This window comes from Colletotrichum truncatum (assembly GCF_014235925.2).
Source record: "Colletotrichum truncatum strain CMES1059 chromosome Unknown Contig_0002, whole genome shotgun sequence".
NCBI classification, from domain to species: domain Eukaryota; kingdom Fungi; phylum Ascomycota; class Sordariomycetes; order Glomerellales; family Glomerellaceae; genus Colletotrichum; species Colletotrichum truncatum.
This window is the reverse complement of record NW_027222399.1, coordinates 4503491-4522335: the sequence shown is the minus strand read 5'-3', so window position 1 is coordinate 4522335 and position 18845 is coordinate 4503491. Positions and strand designations below refer to the sequence as shown.

General features: G+C 50.6%; 6 protein-coding genes across 6 annotated transcripts; 4 read left to right on the top strand and 2 right to left on the bottom strand.

Moving 5' to 3' along the window:
* Positions 1-1021: 1021 nt before the first annotated feature.
* CTRU02_204184 (kelch domain-containing protein) lies at positions 1022-2871 on the top strand (the record flags this gene model as incomplete). The annotated part of the gene is made up of 5 exons (XM_036728277.1): positions 1022-1200; positions 1305-1392; positions 1498-1679; positions 1736-2071; positions 2136-2871. The coding sequence occupies 5 exons, from the start codon at positions 1022-1024 to the stop codon at positions 2869-2871; spliced, it is 1521 nt and encodes a 506-aa protein (XP_036579986.1).
* Positions 2872-4103: 1232 nt separating this feature from the next.
* CTRU02_204183 (retinol dehydrogenase 12) lies at positions 4104-5251 on the top strand (the record flags this gene model as incomplete). The annotated part of the gene is made up of 3 exons (XM_036728276.2): positions 4104-4118; positions 4165-4907; positions 4975-5251. The coding sequence occupies 3 exons, from the start codon at positions 4104-4106 to the stop codon at positions 5249-5251; spliced, it is 1035 nt and encodes a 344-aa protein (XP_036579985.2).
* A 71-nt stretch (positions 5252-5322) lies between these two features.
* Positions 5323-7893, bottom strand: CTRU02_204182 (uncharacterized protein; the record flags this gene model as incomplete). The annotated part of the gene is made up of 2 exons (XM_036728275.1): positions 5323-6973; positions 7034-7893. The coding sequence occupies 2 exons, from the start codon at positions 7891-7893 to the stop codon at positions 5323-5325; spliced, it is 2511 nt and encodes an 836-aa protein (XP_036579984.1).
* A 1772-nt stretch (positions 7894-9665) lies between these two features.
* Positions 9666-11471, top strand: CTRU02_204181 (cytochrome p450; the record flags this gene model as incomplete). Its single annotated transcript, XM_036728274.1, has 6 exons — positions 9666-9894; positions 9952-10148; positions 10212-10570; positions 10620-10745; positions 10799-11297; positions 11352-11471. 6 exons carry the CDS (start codon positions 9666-9668, stop codon positions 11469-11471), a joined length of 1530 nt encoding a protein of 509 aa, XP_036579983.1.
* A 2026-nt stretch (positions 11472-13497) lies between these two features.
* On the top strand, positions 13498-15915 carry CTRU02_204180 (glutamate carboxypeptidase-like protein 2; the record flags this gene model as incomplete). Its single annotated transcript, XM_036728273.1, has 6 exons — positions 13498-13991; positions 14043-14248; positions 14305-14818; positions 14871-15192; positions 15235-15727; positions 15782-15915. The coding sequence occupies 6 exons, from the start codon at positions 13498-13500 to the stop codon at positions 15913-15915; spliced, it is 2163 nt and encodes a 720-aa protein (XP_036579982.1).
* Positions 15916-16343: 428 nt separating this feature from the next.
* Positions 16344-18425, bottom strand: CTRU02_204179 (AAA ATPase family protein; the record flags this gene model as incomplete). The annotated part of the gene is made up of 1 exon (XM_036728272.1): positions 16344-18425. The coding sequence occupies one exon, from the start codon at positions 18423-18425 to the stop codon at positions 16344-16346; it is 2082 nt and encodes a 693-aa protein (XP_036579981.1).
* Between the last annotated feature and the right edge of the window lie 420 nt (positions 18426-18845).

The window sequence follows — 18845 nt, the reverse complement described above, 5'->3', positions numbered from 1 at the left end:
CAACAGTAAAAACGGAACACGGGTATCTGGTAACGTCGAGGGAGCATGCCAGATGAGACTTATAACATAGAGCGTTTTACCATATAGAGTGTAAGTTCATCAAGGCGGTTAAAGCCTTTACCGGTCTTCATTTCGAACTAAAATGCTTTAGAGAAAGCCGAGCATGACACTGCCATCAACATCATCCTTAATTATAAGTGCTCAGACGTTGGTATCTTACCAACGCTAAAATGGGGAATCTGGCCCTTTTGGAGTGATAGGCCAAGAGACTGCTAAGGAAACTCTAAGCCATTTCAACTGTAATCGTTGAAAAGTAGACGACTTACCTGATACTGGAAATCTGACTACTGCTGCTTGACAAATTTGTTGCTCTGAGCGGCATTCTCTTAGCGCTGGTGGCTCATACGTAGGACCGTCGACTACGCACGGTAAATCTTGTGACACTAGACATCAACTAAACTAGGAGTTGCTTTTCTTGATTGGTTACTTCGTCTAGGTCGAATTTTAGCTTACATGGGGAAGTATGCTGCGCGCCACCGCGGCCACACCCTTTCGCGCTAAATACTTTAAGCTGTGAATATGCTTTCCGCCCCAACTGTCGGTAGGCTAGAAGGCAACATAAATAGCTACGGCGTCAATTTCTAGCTCAGGGGCACGCCGAGAACAGTCCAAGACACAACGCCCCGCGCCCCACGGCAGAAAGGATTACGGGAGCCTTGTTAAATTGCCTGTCATAGTATGCAGCTGATCTGTCAGACTTTCCGAGTCCTTGTAGATGGTCTAGAAAGGATCTGTGCTGTAATAATTGCCTGAAACATGTAGCGCCTGCACTCGGTTGCCAAGCCCAGATACCCCTTTACAACAAGTAGACGTCATGAAGAAACATCAAGACTGTGATTTGTATAGAACTAACTGAGTATATGTAGAATTTGGTTTCCTCCGACCAGGCGGGGTATCAGTTGCTACATTCGACAGCTTCAAGCACACCAGTCTCTGACCATTTGCAAAACCCTCCGTCACAATGGTTACCCTTTATTCGACACTTCGCAACTTTCCGGCAGCGCTGCTCGCCTTCGCCGCAGCCGTCGAAGCTCAAAATGTTGGACAATGGGGTCCCATGATTACGTTCCCTGTCGTCCCCGTCTCTGTAGCATTGCTTCCTGAGACAGGAAATATGCTGGTTTGGTCCAGTGGTTGGCCGTAAGATATCTACCCTTCGATCTACAAAGATAAGTTGGCATGACAACGTCAAAGCCAACTTCTCCAGGTCCAAAAGTTGAAACACTGACACTGAGTTCTAATAGTAACCGCTGGACAAACGCTGGCAACGGAAAGACCTACACGTCGCTTTATGACGTTAAGACTGGAAAGGTTGGCGAGGCGCTTATTCAGGTAAGTAAATCTATTTCTACTTTATCATCATTTTACTGTGCCACCTAGTCTTAATAGTTTAATGCTCCAACTCATCTCTTCTATACTGACGTAAGCTTGGGATAGAACACGCAACATGACATGTTCTGCCCCGGCACTTCGATGGATGAGAATGGCCGCATCATCGTGACCGGAGGTTCAAGCGCTGCAAAGACCAGTGTTCTCGACTTCAAGAAGGGCGAGTCGTCTTCTTGGACGCCGTTGTCCAACATGCAGATTTCGAGAGGTTATCAGTCAAGCTGTACTACGTAAGCAAGGGATGCTTTCACTGCCATCTAAGAAATGCTAACGATGCCTGAATCAGCTCTGAGGGTAAAGTGTTTGTGATCGGCGGCTCCTTCTCCGGAGCTGGTAGACGAGATGGCGAGGTTTACGACCCCAAAACCAACACCTGGACGAAGCTGGCCGGATGCCCTGTGAAGCCACTGGTCCAGCAGGCCGGCATGTTCCCTGACAGCCACACCTGGCTGTGGTCGTGGAAGAATGGAACTGTTCTCCAAGCTGGTCCTTCCAAGAAGATGAACTGGTATGATACCAAGGGTACCGGTTCAACCACGCCTGCCGGCCTGCGTGGCACTGATGACGATGCCATGTGCGGTGTCTCCGTCATGTACGATGCCGTAGCAGGAAAGATTTTCACGTAAGTCATGGAAGACCCAGCCAGCTTCTTTTTGTTGTTCACTCAATCTAACCAATATATACAGCTACGGCGGCGGCAGGGCTTATACCGGAGTCACATCTAGCAGCAACGCCCACATTTTGACCGTTGGAGAGCCCGGCCAAGCTGTCCAGGTGCAGAAACTCCAGAATGGCAAATTCAACAGAGGTTTCGCAAACGCAGTTGTTATGCCTGACGGCAAGATCTGGATCGTTGGCGGCATGCGAACAATGAGACTCTTCTCCGATACCACTCCCCAGCTGACCCCGGAGCTGTTCGACCCGGCGACGGGCACCTTTACTCCCACTACCCCGCATACTGTCCCGCGTAACTACCACTCCACGGCGCTTTTGATGGCGGACGGCACTATCTGGTCCGGCGGCGGCGGTCTCTGCGGCGCCAACTGCAAGGAGAACCATTTCGATGGACAGTTCTGGTCGCCACCATATCTGTTTGAAGCTGACGGAAAGACTCGCGCCAAGCGGCCAGTTATCCAGACCTTGTCAAGCAACACTGTCAAGGCTGGCGATGCCCTTACCATCACTATGCAAGATTCTGGAAAGTACACGTTCAGCATGATTCGCGTCAGCGCAACCACGCACACAGTCAACACTGACCAGCGACGTATTCCCCTTACTGGACAGAATGGCGGCAACAACAAGGACTTTACTGTCAATGTTCCGGGAGACTACGGAATCGCAGTTCCCGGATATTACATGCTTTTTGCCATGAACGAGGCTGGAGTGCCTTGCGTGGCTAAGTTCTTCAAGGTTGCTCTTTGAGATGTGTTGCGCTGTGTTACTGATACAAAATGCACTTACTCTATCCTTCTGGCTGTAATATAGTAATGTTAATAGTAATCTGGTTAGAGGCGTTTGAGCGTCCTCAAAATTAAGGAAAAAGTTACAACAAAACGTTTCTTATTTCATTCTTTGACAAATTTGGTACTGTTACTAGAAGTCAAAAGGGATACTGCCAGAAACCCTCAAGTAAGCCATGAAGTGGTATCCGGTGGGATACATTAGAATTGAACTCACCCACTATTCATTTGGTAGCATTGGCAATGAATGCATGGTTGGTTTTAATGTCATTGGCATGAAAACGTCCATCGCATCTGCCCATCCATCCCCACAATCTTCGCAAGTGCCGCCTGAAAAGTCTGGAGCATTGCTTTCACTAGACCATCTTTTTCTTCTCTTTCTTTTTCCCCTCTATAACAGCAAGTTTAGCTCAATGTTCATCGATAACTCCGTTGCTCGTTGCCAGCTCAGGCAGTGACTTGAAGGGTCGACCCAGACAGTGACTTAGATCTCAGTCTAGGTAGAACACCGGTACTCGGTTACGTGCAACGCACGATATATTGGCAGCATTACTAACGCGCTTTGCATACTTTCTCTATCTGTTTAATACGGTTTTGAATGTTCAGATTCATCGCGGGCCGTGGTCTGGCACCTTGCGTTACTGATGAGCACCCTATCTCATCAACTGTGAACGTTAGTGGGGTGCCGATCCAAGGGTGGAGTAGTGGCAGCAAATGGACGACGCACCTCTGACGACATATCGGCCACGAAAAAAACTACCAATGCATATCAGACAACAACATAGGCCATGTTTCTAACCCCAAAATTAATCTTTAATGGAATAGGGCGTCCAGAAACCGCATCCTCTCAGCCTGGGCGCCACACCGGTTAGATATGAGCGCGTCATCGAACCTCCACATGCGGACGCGGGTGAAATAAGACAGTGACATAGATAATGATTCATAGGCCTCAACGATTTCCATTATAAGCAACATCTAAGAAGCCGAGCCAATGGAGTGCACATGGAATGAAATATTTCTTGGTATTCTCGTCCAATGAACTCAAGGCGATTTACCGTTGACATATTCAAGCGTAATAAGTTGTTAGACTTATTTTCCTCGAGATCCTCAATAAGCATATCTTCTGCCAAACCCATTCAATTCGACACTTTTCGTCGTCCTTCAAGGTCACTACATTATACACGTCCAGTAAAAATGCAAGCAATCAAGGTGAATACTGCACGACCAGATGTAGAAACAGTGCTGACATGTCCAGAACACCATCGCCGAAAACGTTGGCGGGGCCTCACAGTTGGGGTCCCACCAATTTAGCCTAGAGGAATGCCCTGATCTGACATCCAAAATTGCCGTCGTGACAGGAGGCAGCGAGGGTATCGGCTACGGCATCACGCACACGCTTCTCAAGAACAACATTGCTAAGCTGTACATTCTTTCCATGTCCAAGGAGGTCGTTGATGGTGCGCACGATGCCATCGCCAAGGAACTCGGGGTCGAGAAGGCAAACCGCACAAAATGGTTCCAGTGTGACTTGACCGACTGGAAGCGAGTCAAGGAGGTTGCGGAAGCCATCAAGAACGATGCCGACCGTCTCGACATTCTCGTCAACAACGCCGGCAGGGGTGTCATGACGTTTGAACTCACTGATTACGGGGTCGACCGCCACATGGCGCTCAACCACATGGGCCACGTGGTGCTGACGTCGCATCTGTTGCCGTTGATTAAGGAGACGGCGGAGAAGGGGAATGTGGTTAGGATTGTGAACCAGGCAAGCAATGCGCACCAGGGAGCGCCGAGCGACACCAAGTTTGAGAGCCTCGAAGAACTGAACCAGGACTTGGGCCCGAATGCACAGTACGGACGCACCAAGCTTGCGAACATCTTGTACGCGAGATACTTCAACAGGAAGGTCACGCAAAGCGGACACCCGAATGTCCTGATGAATGCGACTCATCCCGGGTTCGTGAGCACAAAGCAAAGCAAGGTGGATGTTTTTGAGGCGTGAGTATTAACCTTTCCCTAAACTTGAAATCAGCAGGGAAAATGGACTAGTTGCTAACCATCGCAGATACCCCTTGGGAGGCTATGCAATGGCGGTTGGCATGGAGCCTTTCAAAAAGGATCAGTTCGAGGGAGCTTTGTCGGCCGTATATGCGGCCACCACGATCAAGGAGTCTGGCCAGTATATTTGCCCACCTGCTATTCCGGAAAAGGGAAGCAAGTTGGCGCAGGATGATGAGCTCGCAGATCGGTTGATGGAGTTGACGCGCAAGGTTATTACGGAGAAAACTAAGAAGGACTCCGTTGACCAAGGCTGTCCTATGGATGACTTGGTTTTGCACTGAATAGTATGATTGGAGTATACTACATTTTATTTTTTATGAATTACATTTGATGAAATCAATATTTCAACTTGTTATCGGTGAAATAATGAACCTTCCCTCTTATTTTGATTAACATCACCCTCTAAACCAAATCCGCACTTGACCTCATTGGGAGTCCACGTCGGGCTCTGCTGAGGGACTGCTCCATTCCCGCCACCCGGGCTACCCAAGCTTGGGTTCATCACGCCGTATCCAAGCTTCAATTGCTTGATATCCTTGGGGACATCTCCGTGGTCTCGATCTGGACCCTCCCAATTCACCTTCTCCAAAGCCGGGCCTCGGGTAGCAGCCACAATGCTTGAAAATCGCGTGTCCCGTAGCACACCGCCGTTCTCCCTGACTGCGAACGCGCCGGCAGAGACACCCATGATGGCAAGAAATATCGCGATCGCATACACTATCCACAGGTCGCGGACATGATAGCTGTACAAGTTGGCCATGCGCGAGCGTTGACAGGGATACCTGTACGCAGACCTATTATTTGGACCACCGCCTTGGAGAAGCTGCCCTGACATCTCGTTCGGTGCAGCGGCCCAAACAACGGGCAGGAACTGTGGCATTGAAAATATGGACAAAATTAGGTCCTCGTAGAAACTTTGCACCATCTCCATCAGGTTCTCATGCGGAAAGAAGTTGTTTCTGGGGTCCAGTAGTTTGGTCTGGATTGCGTCAGTGTTCGTCACGGGGTTAACCAACGTTTTATCCGTCTGTACAGTGCCGTTGAGGAACTTCCGCAGCATGAAGCCAAGAGAGTGGTACGCAGCCGTGCGGCGGTATTTCTCGACATCAGTCGGGAGAACATAGTTCTCTTTCGGGGTGGCTGTGACGTTATCTGCAGTGCCGTCTGCTGCGTCAAGGCCAGGGATATAAGTCGTGTTGACGATAGGGCCGAGAAACCTGCGCTTCTTTATATAGGCCGATTGCGTGGCATCTGTATAATTAAAGACCGCTGTGTACTCTGTTTCGTAGTGCTCGCATGCAAAGATCACAGGGATGAAATTGAAATCGTCTCCGACCTGGACTTTGGCGTTATCGTTGCGTCCAGACACAACATGACCAATCCAGATGACGGGTTCGGTGCGAAAAGCTCCCATGTGCTCCGGATATGGGGGATCCATCCTCGGTATGCCACCGATCTCAACGTCCTTCATCTGCGTTGTTGAGTACTCGCCTCCACTGGTAAACGCGTAATATGCAAATGTGCCTTTGGGAAGCAGAAGGTCAGTCCCGAATGGCGATTTCGCTTCGCCTGACTCTTGAGTGAGATTCTTGAGTTGTGAGTCAACCCCATGTGCTAACTCTGTACATTTGTACCCAGGGGCTTTGAACTCAATCTCGAAGGTACAATTCCAGCCTTTACTGCAAACCTCCACAGAGGCGTTCTTTCTAGAGACAACTTCTTGGAAATATGCACCGAGAGTTGCAGTCTGTTGGAAGTTGGGACTAGGCCCAGTGTAGTAATCAAACCATCCTGGGGGGTTTTTACCAGATGGTTTGGTTGTGTTCCAAAAGGACAGCGGCATCTCGTAGAGCCCGTCGATCCTGATGGGCTTGCGCCAGTCGTTTGTCTCTTCCATTGCGAAATTCAAGCTGCGAACCCCTGGACAAGTGGTATTTTCAACCGTAACCTGGGGCTGCACAAGAAGTGTATTTGCTGTAAGAATAACGACTAACGGGGAGAGCCTTGAGGTCTGTCAGTAAGGTAGTCTAGGACGAGAAAAAGAAAATCCTATTCAAGCTCACCAGACAAATAATGCAAGAGCGGCAGCAGCTTTGGCGCCTCTGAGAAATTCCCAATTCAGAAGTGAGATGAGATTCTCAGTGGCAGCAAACATGGAATCGAGAGCCGCAATACTCAAAACTCTTGACCTCACCGTCGTCCAAATGCGCTGCTGATATGCCGATATCACAGCCGCGCCCAAGCTCGCTTTCGCCGCGAATGCAAGAATTGTCCCATACCGCAGCATGCGCACTTGGTCGTCTGCGGGTTTCCCGTCTAGGGTGTGGTAAAATGCGTGATGACCAATAGCAAAGCATATTCCGAGGACAAGCCAGAGATACATATTCCATGACGAGTGCCAGAAGCCACAATTCGGCTTTCGCATACGAAATGACCTGCTATTCTCGTTTGGCGGTCCCAAATAATTTGCTGCTACATATGGAGGAGGCTGAACCGGAACCTGCTGCTGATACTGCTGTTGATACTGTTGCTGTTGGTATTGCTGCTGCTGCTGAAACTGCTGCTGATGCTGTGCATGTTGTTGCTGCTGTCCTGTCGCAGGAGTGGAAAACCCATACCCATCGTATGCCGGCTCCTGGGCGTTGTGAAGTAGCGCAGCTCGAGCATCGTAACGCTGGTCGTGTTGGTGATGAGCACTGTCTGCCAGGCTGTTGAGTGAGTCTTGGCCACGAACGCCGTAGTGATGGTGTGCCGATCCGCTTAGCGAGCTAAGGTCGATGCCATGCGTGTCCATTGGGCCACCCGTTGTCGTTGTTTCGGTGACATGAACGGTGGTGCTAGATTTCTTCGATATTGATGCGGATTTCTTAGGGATGGATTCTGATGAAGAATGTCTCCGTTCCTGCCATCCCTCCATCACCATCGTCACTGGCGATGGCATCGAGGGATGAGTTGGCCCAAGAGGGGCGGCAGCACTACCACCCCAGCGTCAGCTGAAAGCGAGAATGAGACGGAGGGGGCGCTAGTTCGCTGGTTACACTGTTGGCGTGGGCGGGAGATACCGAGGGTCAGTGTTTGTGTTTGGGGAGGGAAGCTGATCTGCTGGAATTTTCCCCTATTAAAACATGCATGCCCTTGCATCTGCTACTAGGCAATAATCGGATGCCAGAGGTTCCACTTCATCCACGCGGCTGGGATTGCAAGCTGGAGGGGTCTGGACTGGATTGGAGTTTGAATATGACGGACGAGATGCCAGCCAACCTGCTGCCCTTAATGCAGCAGCAGCACCACGGAAATGTGGGTTACGATCGGGTGCGACGAGACAAAAAGACAGGGTTCTGTGATGTTTGTTTCTGAAGCTCAACCGCACTCTTGGCTTGAGACGTGCTCTTAGGAAATCTAGAGGGGGAGAAAAGACAATATGTTGCTTTGAGACGCTACTATCGCTGCCGAAGAGCTCACTGGTGCGCGGAAGAAGTCTACATTCCAGACGTTTTGCCGCAGCAAGAAAGTCGCCGGCATAATTCCACTTCGTGGGAACCTGTGAATCATTATGTACGTAGGGACGAGACTCCTCTTGCCTATGGAGTCATGCAAAATTTTAGCCGACCCCTTGTCAAGACCTCCAGCCCCTTTTCCACTCGTCTATCCGTAATTGTAGCCACATTGCCAGGCCGGTTTCAATGGATGACAGCTGGACGCGCTAAGACGTGGCTGGACTGTATGCATTCGGACATGCCTGCTTAGTGTCGCCAGCCGCGTTTCTCTGCGGCCAATCGTAGAGCGGTGATAGAGAACACTGGGTGATAGATGCATCTGTTTTCGATATAGGATGCAGGTGAGAAAGCATGGACACGCGGCAGCTGTTGGGCTAAAAGGCTCAATGGGGGAGACTAAATCCCGAACCCCTGCTGACAGATGGGGTCACAAACCACGCCATACGATGCGATACCGAGACTCAGTAGCCTACTGATGGGCATGGATTCCTATCAGCCCTACGTGGTTGATGAAACGTAGATTCTGATTATGAATTGAATCCGGTTTTCATAGGGATCAGTCAAATTTGGATGCCTTGCGTTTTCATGATCGCCTTCAAAAGACGTCGAATCCTTCTTCTTCAATCGGATGAGATTATTATTAATGAATGGCCTTCACCCCGATTCTTCCTCAGTGTCGACACCTTCTGGAATCAAGTGATTAGCCATGAAAACAGTGAGCTGCCAAAACAATTTTTGAATTTGTTCATTTGCATGCCTCGAAGTTGGTCTTGCTCATATCTACAATCTTTTTGCTCTCCCCTTCTTTTCGTCCATCCTTTCTCTACCGCGGCTTAGGCACTGACAGCAGCTGAAGTGCTGAAGTCTCATGAGCCGCTGGAGAACCACCCAAGCTGTAGCTGCTTAAATAGTGACTTGCTGAACGCAGCCAACAAGGCTCATTGATGGTTCGCCTGATAGTTTCATCATGCTCGAAACAGACGTATCCATTTGGTCCCAATCTTGGGATGACAGGCCCCCGCAACAAAATAGAGTACACCCCCCGGATAAGGGTCAACCCCACTGTGACAAACTCACGTTAGAGACGGCCCCTAAATCTGCCGATGATCCTAGACTAGTCATTTTCTCAATGGAACCGGTCCCTTTGTCAATATCCTAGCATCTACATCGTGCCTAAACGACCTGCTGGTGACCCAAAATGTCAAATCACGATGATATCTGGTCACCAAAGGCGTTATTCTTGACGCCGTCTTCTGCGGTCGTAACCTTGGCAGTGGTGTTGCTTTCGACATGGTACTTCTTATCTTGGTTTCGCCTGAGGCACATTCCCGGCCCCTGGCTCAACTCCATATCCATCTTGCCCATGAACCGCATGACCATGAGCGGGAAGCTGAGTTTCAAGTTGAAGGAATTGGGAGACAAGTACGGTGAGATGTTGCGACATCCCGGATGAAGACTGAACTAGCTGACGGCGAGGTTTGCAGGTCCTTTGGTTCGCGTCGGGCCTAACGAAGTTTTGTTTGGCGATGCAGATACTTATCGCAAGATATCAGCGGTGCGATCGGATTTCACCAAGGGTCCTTGGTATGAGCTGTCTAAGATCGTGCCGGACCAGCACAGCTTGTTCTCCATGAGAGATGACGAAGAGCGAAAAGAGCTGAGGGCTAAGTTGACTCCAGGTGTCTGTAAACCTCGATCCAGATAATCACTTAATGGCAAGACAAGCTTCTAATCACCGCTGCAGTATGCTGGCCGAGATGATGGCGGCTTCGAGCCTGGAGTAGACAAGATTGTCGCCCAGTTTGTCAACCTCATTGAGTCCAAGTACATCTCTACCGCCACCGAATTTCATCCCATAGAGTTCTCTCATAAATCTCAATACTTCGCTCTCGACGTTATCAGCCAACTATCTTTTGGCGAGCCTTTGGGATTTTTGGCAAATGACGAGGATTTATGGGGTTACGTTGAGACAAACGACCGCGTGTTTCCTTCGCTTGCGCTCATATTAAATACACCACACATAGGTATTATGATGCAGCAGTGGCCTCTCAGCAAGCTCTTGCCCTTCTCAAGCGATGAGTATGGTTTCGGAAAGTTGATGCAGTAAGCCATATCGTTCGCAAGGCGCACTCCGTTAGCTGACGATTAGTAGTGTGGCAAAAGGTCTAGCCGATGAGAAGCTGGCCAATGAGCAAGACTCAGAAGGCATCATGGCCCAACATCACCTGCGCAACGGCTTGACCTACAAAGAGCTTTTAGCCGAAATCTTTCTCGAATTGTATGTTTGCATTGACTTGGCGTTTAAAGCTGATTTTTAACACATATCATCAGCATTGCAGGCTCCGATTCAACAGCAACGGCAATCCGCATGACAATGCTTTGCCTCCTCAACACACCTGTATCCTTTAATAGTCTTCGTCAAGAGATGGACACCGCAATCAAGAAGGGCCAAGTCAGTTCGCCCATCACCGATGCCGAAGCTCGACAGTTACCGTATCTTCAAGCCGTCATCAAGGAAGGTATACGCATGTACCCTCCATCAACTGGTCTGAACTATAAGCAAGTGTCTGAAGGAGGGGCTGAGCTATGTGGTTACTTCTTGCCCGAAGGAACGCAATTAGGTGTTAACATCCAGAAATTGATGAGGTCCAAGGAAACATTTGGGAGCGATGCAGACATATTCAAGCCGGAGCGCTGGCTAGACGCGGCTGCGGACGAAGATCGTCTGAAAGAGATGAGTTCCGTGGTCGAGCTCGCTTTTGGTCATGGGCGTTTCCAATGCCTCGGGAAGACGATTGCGTTCATGGAGTTGAACAAGATCTTTGTCGAGGTAAGACCTGATGAACAACCACGGATTGTGGAAATAAGCTGACCAGTTTAAAAGCTGCTACGAAGATTTGACTTTGCTGTAGTAACTCCACAGGAGCCGTTGAAACTATATGACGCAGCTTTTTGGGTCACGAGAGACTTTTGGTTGCGAGTAACTCGAAGGGGGGACACGTAAGTGAAGCCTAGTACTTGAGTATAGACAGGCCGACCGAAGCGTTCAGCAGGTTTTCAGAGCAAGATGTAGGAAACAGGTCTGTTTATGACGGATCTGTCCAGCTTCCTCGCAGACATGAGGTCTTGCATCGAATGGTTTGGTCTTATAGACATACTAGCACAAGCAACACATAATCCATCAAGTGTTAAAGATCAATCTTTATGCTCTGCTACACAGCTGGAGAGCACCAGATGCATGATGTGACAATAGCCTCTCCTGAGACCGAATCAGACGATCGAGTAAGTCTTTTGGGTGTGAATATGCACGCCGTCATAACCCTAAAAAAAGCTGTGATGGGATATCCAGAGGAGGAAGTAGTCAACTAAAAATGCAAAAAGTAAACGATGTCAATCGCTGACGGGAATTGAGCCCGACGTGGGGGTCGAACCCACAACCTTGAGATTAAGAGTCTCACGCTCTACCGATTGAGCTAGCCGGGCAGATGGGAACATCTGCCTTGATTGTTGAAAGCTGGGCTGTTGAATGGCTTTACAAAGGATAGGTGGATAAAGAAAAATTTTCTCGTTGATGTGGGCCTTCTTACCACTAGTCAGAGTCGGAGCAGATGGTTCGGCACTTCGGGGTGGATTGACTCGGGAGCTAGCGGGTCCGGGGTGAGAGCCGATGGCAGATGCCGGTATGGATCGTTCGAGTGCTGGGGTCGCTTCGGCATTTTGCTAGTGCCTGGAGACTCTAGTGTCTTTGAGGCCCTGGCATTGTATACTGCAAAAATAATCAACGTAGCAACCATTCTTTGTCCCGTTAAGTAAGATGTGGTGATGGCCCTTGTGGCTTTTCTACTCAACATACTGTACCTTAGGCATTGTTTAAATCCGCATTGCCGAGATAGGATCTACCATGTGACTCGCTGTCTGTAGAGCTGACATAATCCTGGTACAATCGGCCACAGTCGGCAGAGGTATACGAGCATGGCCGATGATATGACCCGGAGCTTACTGTCAAGCTTGTAGGCTTGGGATTTGGACCAAAACGAGAGATATTGCCTGCTGGAGTACTGGTAAGAAGCCGTAAATGAGGTGTCTGGAGGCTGACCGCGTCACTCATAAGAGTCCGAACCAATGATAGCTGAGGCTTATTTGAACACGAAAGGAACTCCGAAAATTGCGTCGACGAGCCAAAGAGCTCTAATAGGCTTAAGAAGGACACTAAAACCCCTCATCCACGATTCGTCATCCGGTTTTGTGAGAGGAAAGTGGTGTGAATAGTGTCATGCGGTGGGTCATCCAAGCAAAGCCGAGAAACGGCCAACGCGGGGTTGATATGGCCCTGTCAGCCTAGTCCGAACAGCAAGGGATAAGAGGATGTTGATATCCATCCCCCACGTTCGCATCGACCCAAAAGTCCCAATGTTTTTTCCTCAATGTATGGAGCTACCCCGCTGTCATTGCTTGGCGTACCGCATCTCTAGCACAAACAAGGCAGGTCGTTGACTGGCCCAAGCGATTAAGCAGCGAAGGTAGCCGATTTACTGGTTGTGTTCCCGTCTGACAACGTACTACATCGCCCTGCAAGTTGGGGTAGCTCCATGCCGGCCTCGGAAACATTGCTAGCTCCAAGTAAATTCTCCAAAATGCCGAGATGTCTAGAGGCAGGATGACGACTTCTGCCAAAATGTTTTCCTGCAAGAGGCCTGCAGATGAACAGTCTAAGGATCCTCCTGCCTGGCAATTGTGAACCCCACGGTGACATGGCATCACCGGGCTTACCGACCATTCGTGGCACACACTGAGTCAAGCTCAATGCCTGATTTCTTTGTGCAGCCAAATCAAGAGATCGAATGACGATTTACATGCGTGAGGGCGAATATGCAGAGTGTTGTGGGTAGCAGGCTGCAGGTTGATCGGTAGCTATAAAACTGGCTGGAGCTCTCCGTGCTCCCCTCCAGCCAGCTTCTAGAAAGGTTTTTTCTCCTACCGCATCATTTTGGAGATAAAGTTTGAGTCAATCGGCCTTCAATCTGCCCATCATGCGCGGCCAGATTCCAATTGTCTTGACCTATCTAGGCCTCGTCTCGGCTTGTCAGCGAGACCTCCTCCTTAGTCCTCGGCACACCCACCGCAAGCCTATCACTAGGCGCGCCGACGATCAATGGCCTCCCGTACTGACGGAGCAGGAGACTGTCCTAGTCAATGCTTTTGACAACGTTACCATTGACGAATGGGCCGATTACTACGGCCACCAGGTCAAGCTCGCGGGCCTAGGCAAGGACGCTGCGCAGTGGACGGCCGACCAGTGGAACAAGCATGGATTCGAGTCGCATTTGAACGAGTATCACGTCTACCTGAGCTATCCGGTGCACGCCTCGCTCCAGATCACGTATGCCAACGGATCAACGAATGATGTCAGGCTGGACGAGGATGTGCTGGAAGAAGATGATGTGACCGGACGAGAGGATAACCAGCCTACATTCCATGGGTACTCTGCCTCTGGAAACGTTACGGCTGAATACGTTTACGTTGGGTCAGTTTTGGACCACTGACGGCTTGGGGTTCTCTACTAACGCATCGATAGACGCGGTTCCCAGGCCGACTTTGACCGACTGGTTGAACTGGGTGTTGAACTCGAAGGCAAGATTGCTCTCGCCAGATACGGAGGGCTTTTCCGAGGTTTGAAAGTCAAGAATGCCCAAGACCATGGCATGATTGGTGCCGTCATTTTCACCGATCCAGCCGACGACGGAAACCAGACTGTGGCTAACGGTTACGAGGCGTATCCTAGTACGTTATTTTACCAGTCATAGTGCTCAAGACCAGACTGACACTTACTCCCACAGGCGGTCCTGCCAGGAACCCAAGCTCAGTCCAGAAGGGCTCCGTTTTGTTTCTCTCCACGAACCCGGGCGACCCGACAACTCCGGGCTACGCCTCCCATGAGGGCGTCGACCGCGCAGACATCTCCAACGTCACTCCGAAAATCCCCTCCATCCCCATCTCGTACGCTTCTGCTGAGCCTCTGCTGAAGGCTCTCGATGGCTTTGGCGCGTCTGCTGACGAGGTCAACCGTACGGTTTGGGCAGGCGGCCTCAACGCCAACTACAGCACCGGTCCTGCTCCTGGAGTTACCCTGCACCTCGACAATCTGAGCGAGGGCAAGATTACGCCCATTTGGAACGTCATCGGTTATATTAACGGCACCAACGCCGACGAGACTATCGTCATTGGAAACCATCGCGACACCTGGATGATTGGTGGAAACGGTGACCCCAACTCTGGCTCTGCTATCCTTGTCGAGTTCACCAAGGCCGTTCAAGTTTTGCGATCCAAGGGTTGGGTCCCGAAACGAAACATGTCAGTATTTCTTGACAGAACCAATGTGAATCTCCGCTGATTATGACCACAGTGTTCTCGGTTCATGGGACGCCGAGGAATACGGCCTCGTCGGAAGCACGGAATGGGTCGAAGACAACGTCAACTGGCTCACTGAGACGGCTGTCGCCTACCTCAACATTGACGTCGCCGTGTCCGGACCCAGACCTAACCTCGCAACCACGCCTGAGCTACACACTCTTGCCACCGAGACCTTCAAGAAAGTCATCCACCCCAACTTCGGTGGCTACAACACTACCCTGTACGATGTCTGGGAAGAAGTCAGCGGTGGTCTTGTAGACCCGCTCGGCAGTGGAAGCGACTACACTGCCTTCTTGCACAGGGGTATCAACTCGGTGAGTCTTTTCATAGGTAAAAGCAACAAGCACATCGCGCAAGTATTAACGAGTTATCAGCTTGACGTCGGCTCCAGCGGTGGTCCAACTGACCCCATCTGGCATTACCACAGCAATTACGACACCTACCATTGGATGGCCAACTTCGGTGACCCGGGATTCCAGGTCCATGCCGCCATCGGCCAGTACCTAGCACTTGTTGCCTTCCACTTGGCTGACGATGACATCTTGCCCATCGACTTGCCAAACTACGCTTCTGAGCTGCGCTCGTACCTTGAGGATTTAACCGAGTACGTCGAGTCTGAGGGCCAGGAGCTTGACCTCTCTGAGCTTTCCGATGCCATTGATAAGTTTGCGACTCGTGCCGATGAGGTCAAGGCATTGGAGAAGCTTGCTCTTACCACCAATGACACTGATCTTATCACGGTCGTGAACCACAAGTACCGCGATTTCCAGAGGGGCTTCATCAGCCAAGGTGGTCTTCCCAACCGAGAGTTTTACAAGCACGTCGTTACCGCGCCAGGCCTAGATACTGGTAAGTCCCCCCTGAATCATGCAGTTCTCACACAACGCTGATAAGTCCTCGTAGGCTATGCCGCTGTCTTGTTCCCTGGAATCACTGAGGGAGTCCAGTACGGCGACGGCAACCTAACTGTTGCAGAGGAGTGGGTGTCCAAGACGGCACGCGGTATCCTGCGGGCTGCCGAAATCATCAAGACGTAAGACTTTGTGATGAAATTACTGTTCAATTCTAGCATGTGAAGCGAGGTTAGAGGAGTTAGGCGTATGCGGCGGTTTGGAGAAGCATTGGCGAAGGCATACCCTTTTGATTCACGTTGGGATTGACGACTTATGATGATGGTGTTGTGGCGATAAGGGCTGTTAAGTGGCTCGAAATACCCTCCTTTATACTAGATTCACTGCTCATATGGCAGAAATAATCACTGTTGCCTACTTTTTCCTCAAAGTCATGCTCTCATGAGGAATCTTGGAAGAAACCATGTTTGCAACATCGCTTGTGATGAACTGGTCAAGGTCACAGTGAAAACTTGCAACTTGTGAGTCATAAAGTCGTCTCATTTGGAATCATCATAACTTTATCCCATGCTAAAACACCGTGCCCGAATACGCCTGGTACAAATATGGTCTCTTTACTGGCGGCCACCAGGGCGCCGTTTCTCAATGTTCAGCACAACGTCAATGAAACTGCGCTGCAATGTGCTCTTCTTCCTTGCGGCAAGCAGCTGCGCCGTCTTGAGGATATTCTTAATCTGACGACCATTAAGCTGCAGCTCGGCCAAATCATCCAGGTCCTGATCCGTGACTTCGCTCTTGAGCGTCGCCCCATTGAGGAAGTTGCCCCAAATCTGCCGGCGTGATTCGACCGTAAGGTCGGGGTATTCCAGCGAAACGTGAATACGTGACTGGAACGCAAGATCGATATTGTCAACGCGGTTCGTCGTCATGAAGAGAATGCCCTCGTAGTACTCGAGTGTCCTGAGGAAGATGGAAACGACCTTGTTACGCTCCAGGTCGTGCGTTGAGCGCGCTTCCAGGAAGACGTCACACTCGTCCAGGAGCAGGATCGCATTCCACCGGGCTACGAGTTCGAGGATACGGGACAGCCCGTTCTCGACTTCCCACGGCTGAGAGCCCAGGTCACCGGAGCTGAGAGTGTGGAGGGGCACCTTCAAGTTCTCGGCCACGGCTTCGGCGGTCAACGTCTTGCCCACACCGGGCGGGCCAGAGAGCAGACAGATGATGCCCTTGCCCTTGCCGGAAATCACATCGTCGAAACTCGAACCGTCGAGCTGCGACTCGGAGAAGGCAAGGATGAGCTCCTTCTGGTCTTCGGGGAGAACGAGCTTGTCGAAAGCATTGGTGTTCCACGTGATCTCTTCGACCTTCTCGACAAAAAAGTCGAGCCACTTCTTCAGCTTGAGGGAGTAGCCTCTTGTCCGCGAGCGGGCGAGCATCTGGTGGTAGGGGGTTAACTTGAGGTTTCCATCCTTGCCAGCACCATGCGAGCGCTTCCATGCCGAAAGCGCCTCAATATCTTTGGCAGACCAGTCGTCGAGGTATCGGGGGTAGTAAGGGCTGTAGCTGTTGAACGAGCTGATATCCACAACGATCCGACCGTCTACTTGGATAGGGACTTCGTTGTTCTCGCGGTCCCATGTAATGGCAGTACCATTATACTGCTTGTAGTGGTGGCCGGCAAGTTCCTCAAAGATCTCACCACGGCGGATGAGTGCTTGGCGGACGGCATCCTTTTCGGGGTGGAAGGCCCATGGGTATGCGTTGAGGCTGGTGATTTTCTTGGTGCCGATGAACTCGCCAATCTTGATGCTCTCGCCGTACCGACCAAAGTTCTTGCCACCATAATCAACGCAATCCGCGCTCAGTTCGAGGAACTTGCCGCACTGCGTAGCCTTGTACTCAGTCTCCTCCAGCTCGAAAGCTGACAATGGGCCCTTGTAGGCGGAGAGCACGATAGCACCGGGCTGGAAGATCATCCACAGATGGTCAAACGTAATGACTCCCTTGAGAACGTAATCCTCAAACGCTTTGATGGCGTCGCCAATCTCGTATTTCAAAATGTCGTACAGAATCTTGAGATGCTCCGTAGTCTTCTCGTCAAGATCGGTCTTCTTCATGTATTTGCAGAATTCGGTCCAGCGGTGAACAAAAGGATGGAATGGAGCTTCAAACTCAAGGCGCTCGAGCTCGCAGGCCACGCCTGTGTAATCTTCCAAGATATCACCCAAAGCCTTTCTCAGCCAGGGGGATTGCACGACGATAGAATGAGCCTCGAGCTTCTTGCGGCTGTCGGAAGACTTCATGTTGCGCACAAGTACGGCGTACTGTGCCGTCTCCTCGTTCTCTGCTGCCTCGTGAACATCCTCGGGGTACTCGTCAACCCAAGTCCAGTTGCCATCGCTGTCCTTGGGAGTTTGGTAAATATTCTTTGTCGAGCTGATGGAACCGACAGGGGCAAGAGGCTTCTTGGGCTCTTCCGCGTCTTTCTGCTCCTCTTCAGTGGTCTCTGCTGCTGCCTCGTCACCATTCGACTTGGGCTCGCCATTTGTGGTGTGACCGTTGGTCTCTTTTGTTTCTGTTGTGCCATTGGTCTCTTTGGCGATAGTCTTGGTGTCTTCCTGAACGGCGACACTCTTGGTGTCGTCCTCAATGGTGAGGCCTAATGCCTCTGCTAATGTAATGCCAGGCGCCATTGTGTAAGATGTGTAGTCAGAAAAAGAAATGAAAGATGCCGTAGTTGGTGTTCCCAAAAGATCTAGTTTCCAAGGGGGGTCTAAGGAAGATATTTATCTCATATCATCATCCTACGATCCGTAAACGTTTCAAGAGAAATAGAAAAACTCCAAATCAGGCTACCAAACTGAGGACAGCAACGGCGGTTACCTCAACAAGGGTAGACGCATCTACTGTGGCAGTGACTCACCCTTGTTCACTCTGTTTTCTACCTAGTAGATCAATCAGGGGAATCTCATTCTCTGAGGCTGCTGCTGCCTGCACCGAACGGATCGCATCGCAAGGGTCTATGCGAGAGATAAACCAATAGCAAACCCCAGCATAAGCACTAGACCGAGTACAGTGGCGGGATGGCGCAAGGCAGAAGGGCTGCTGGAGCC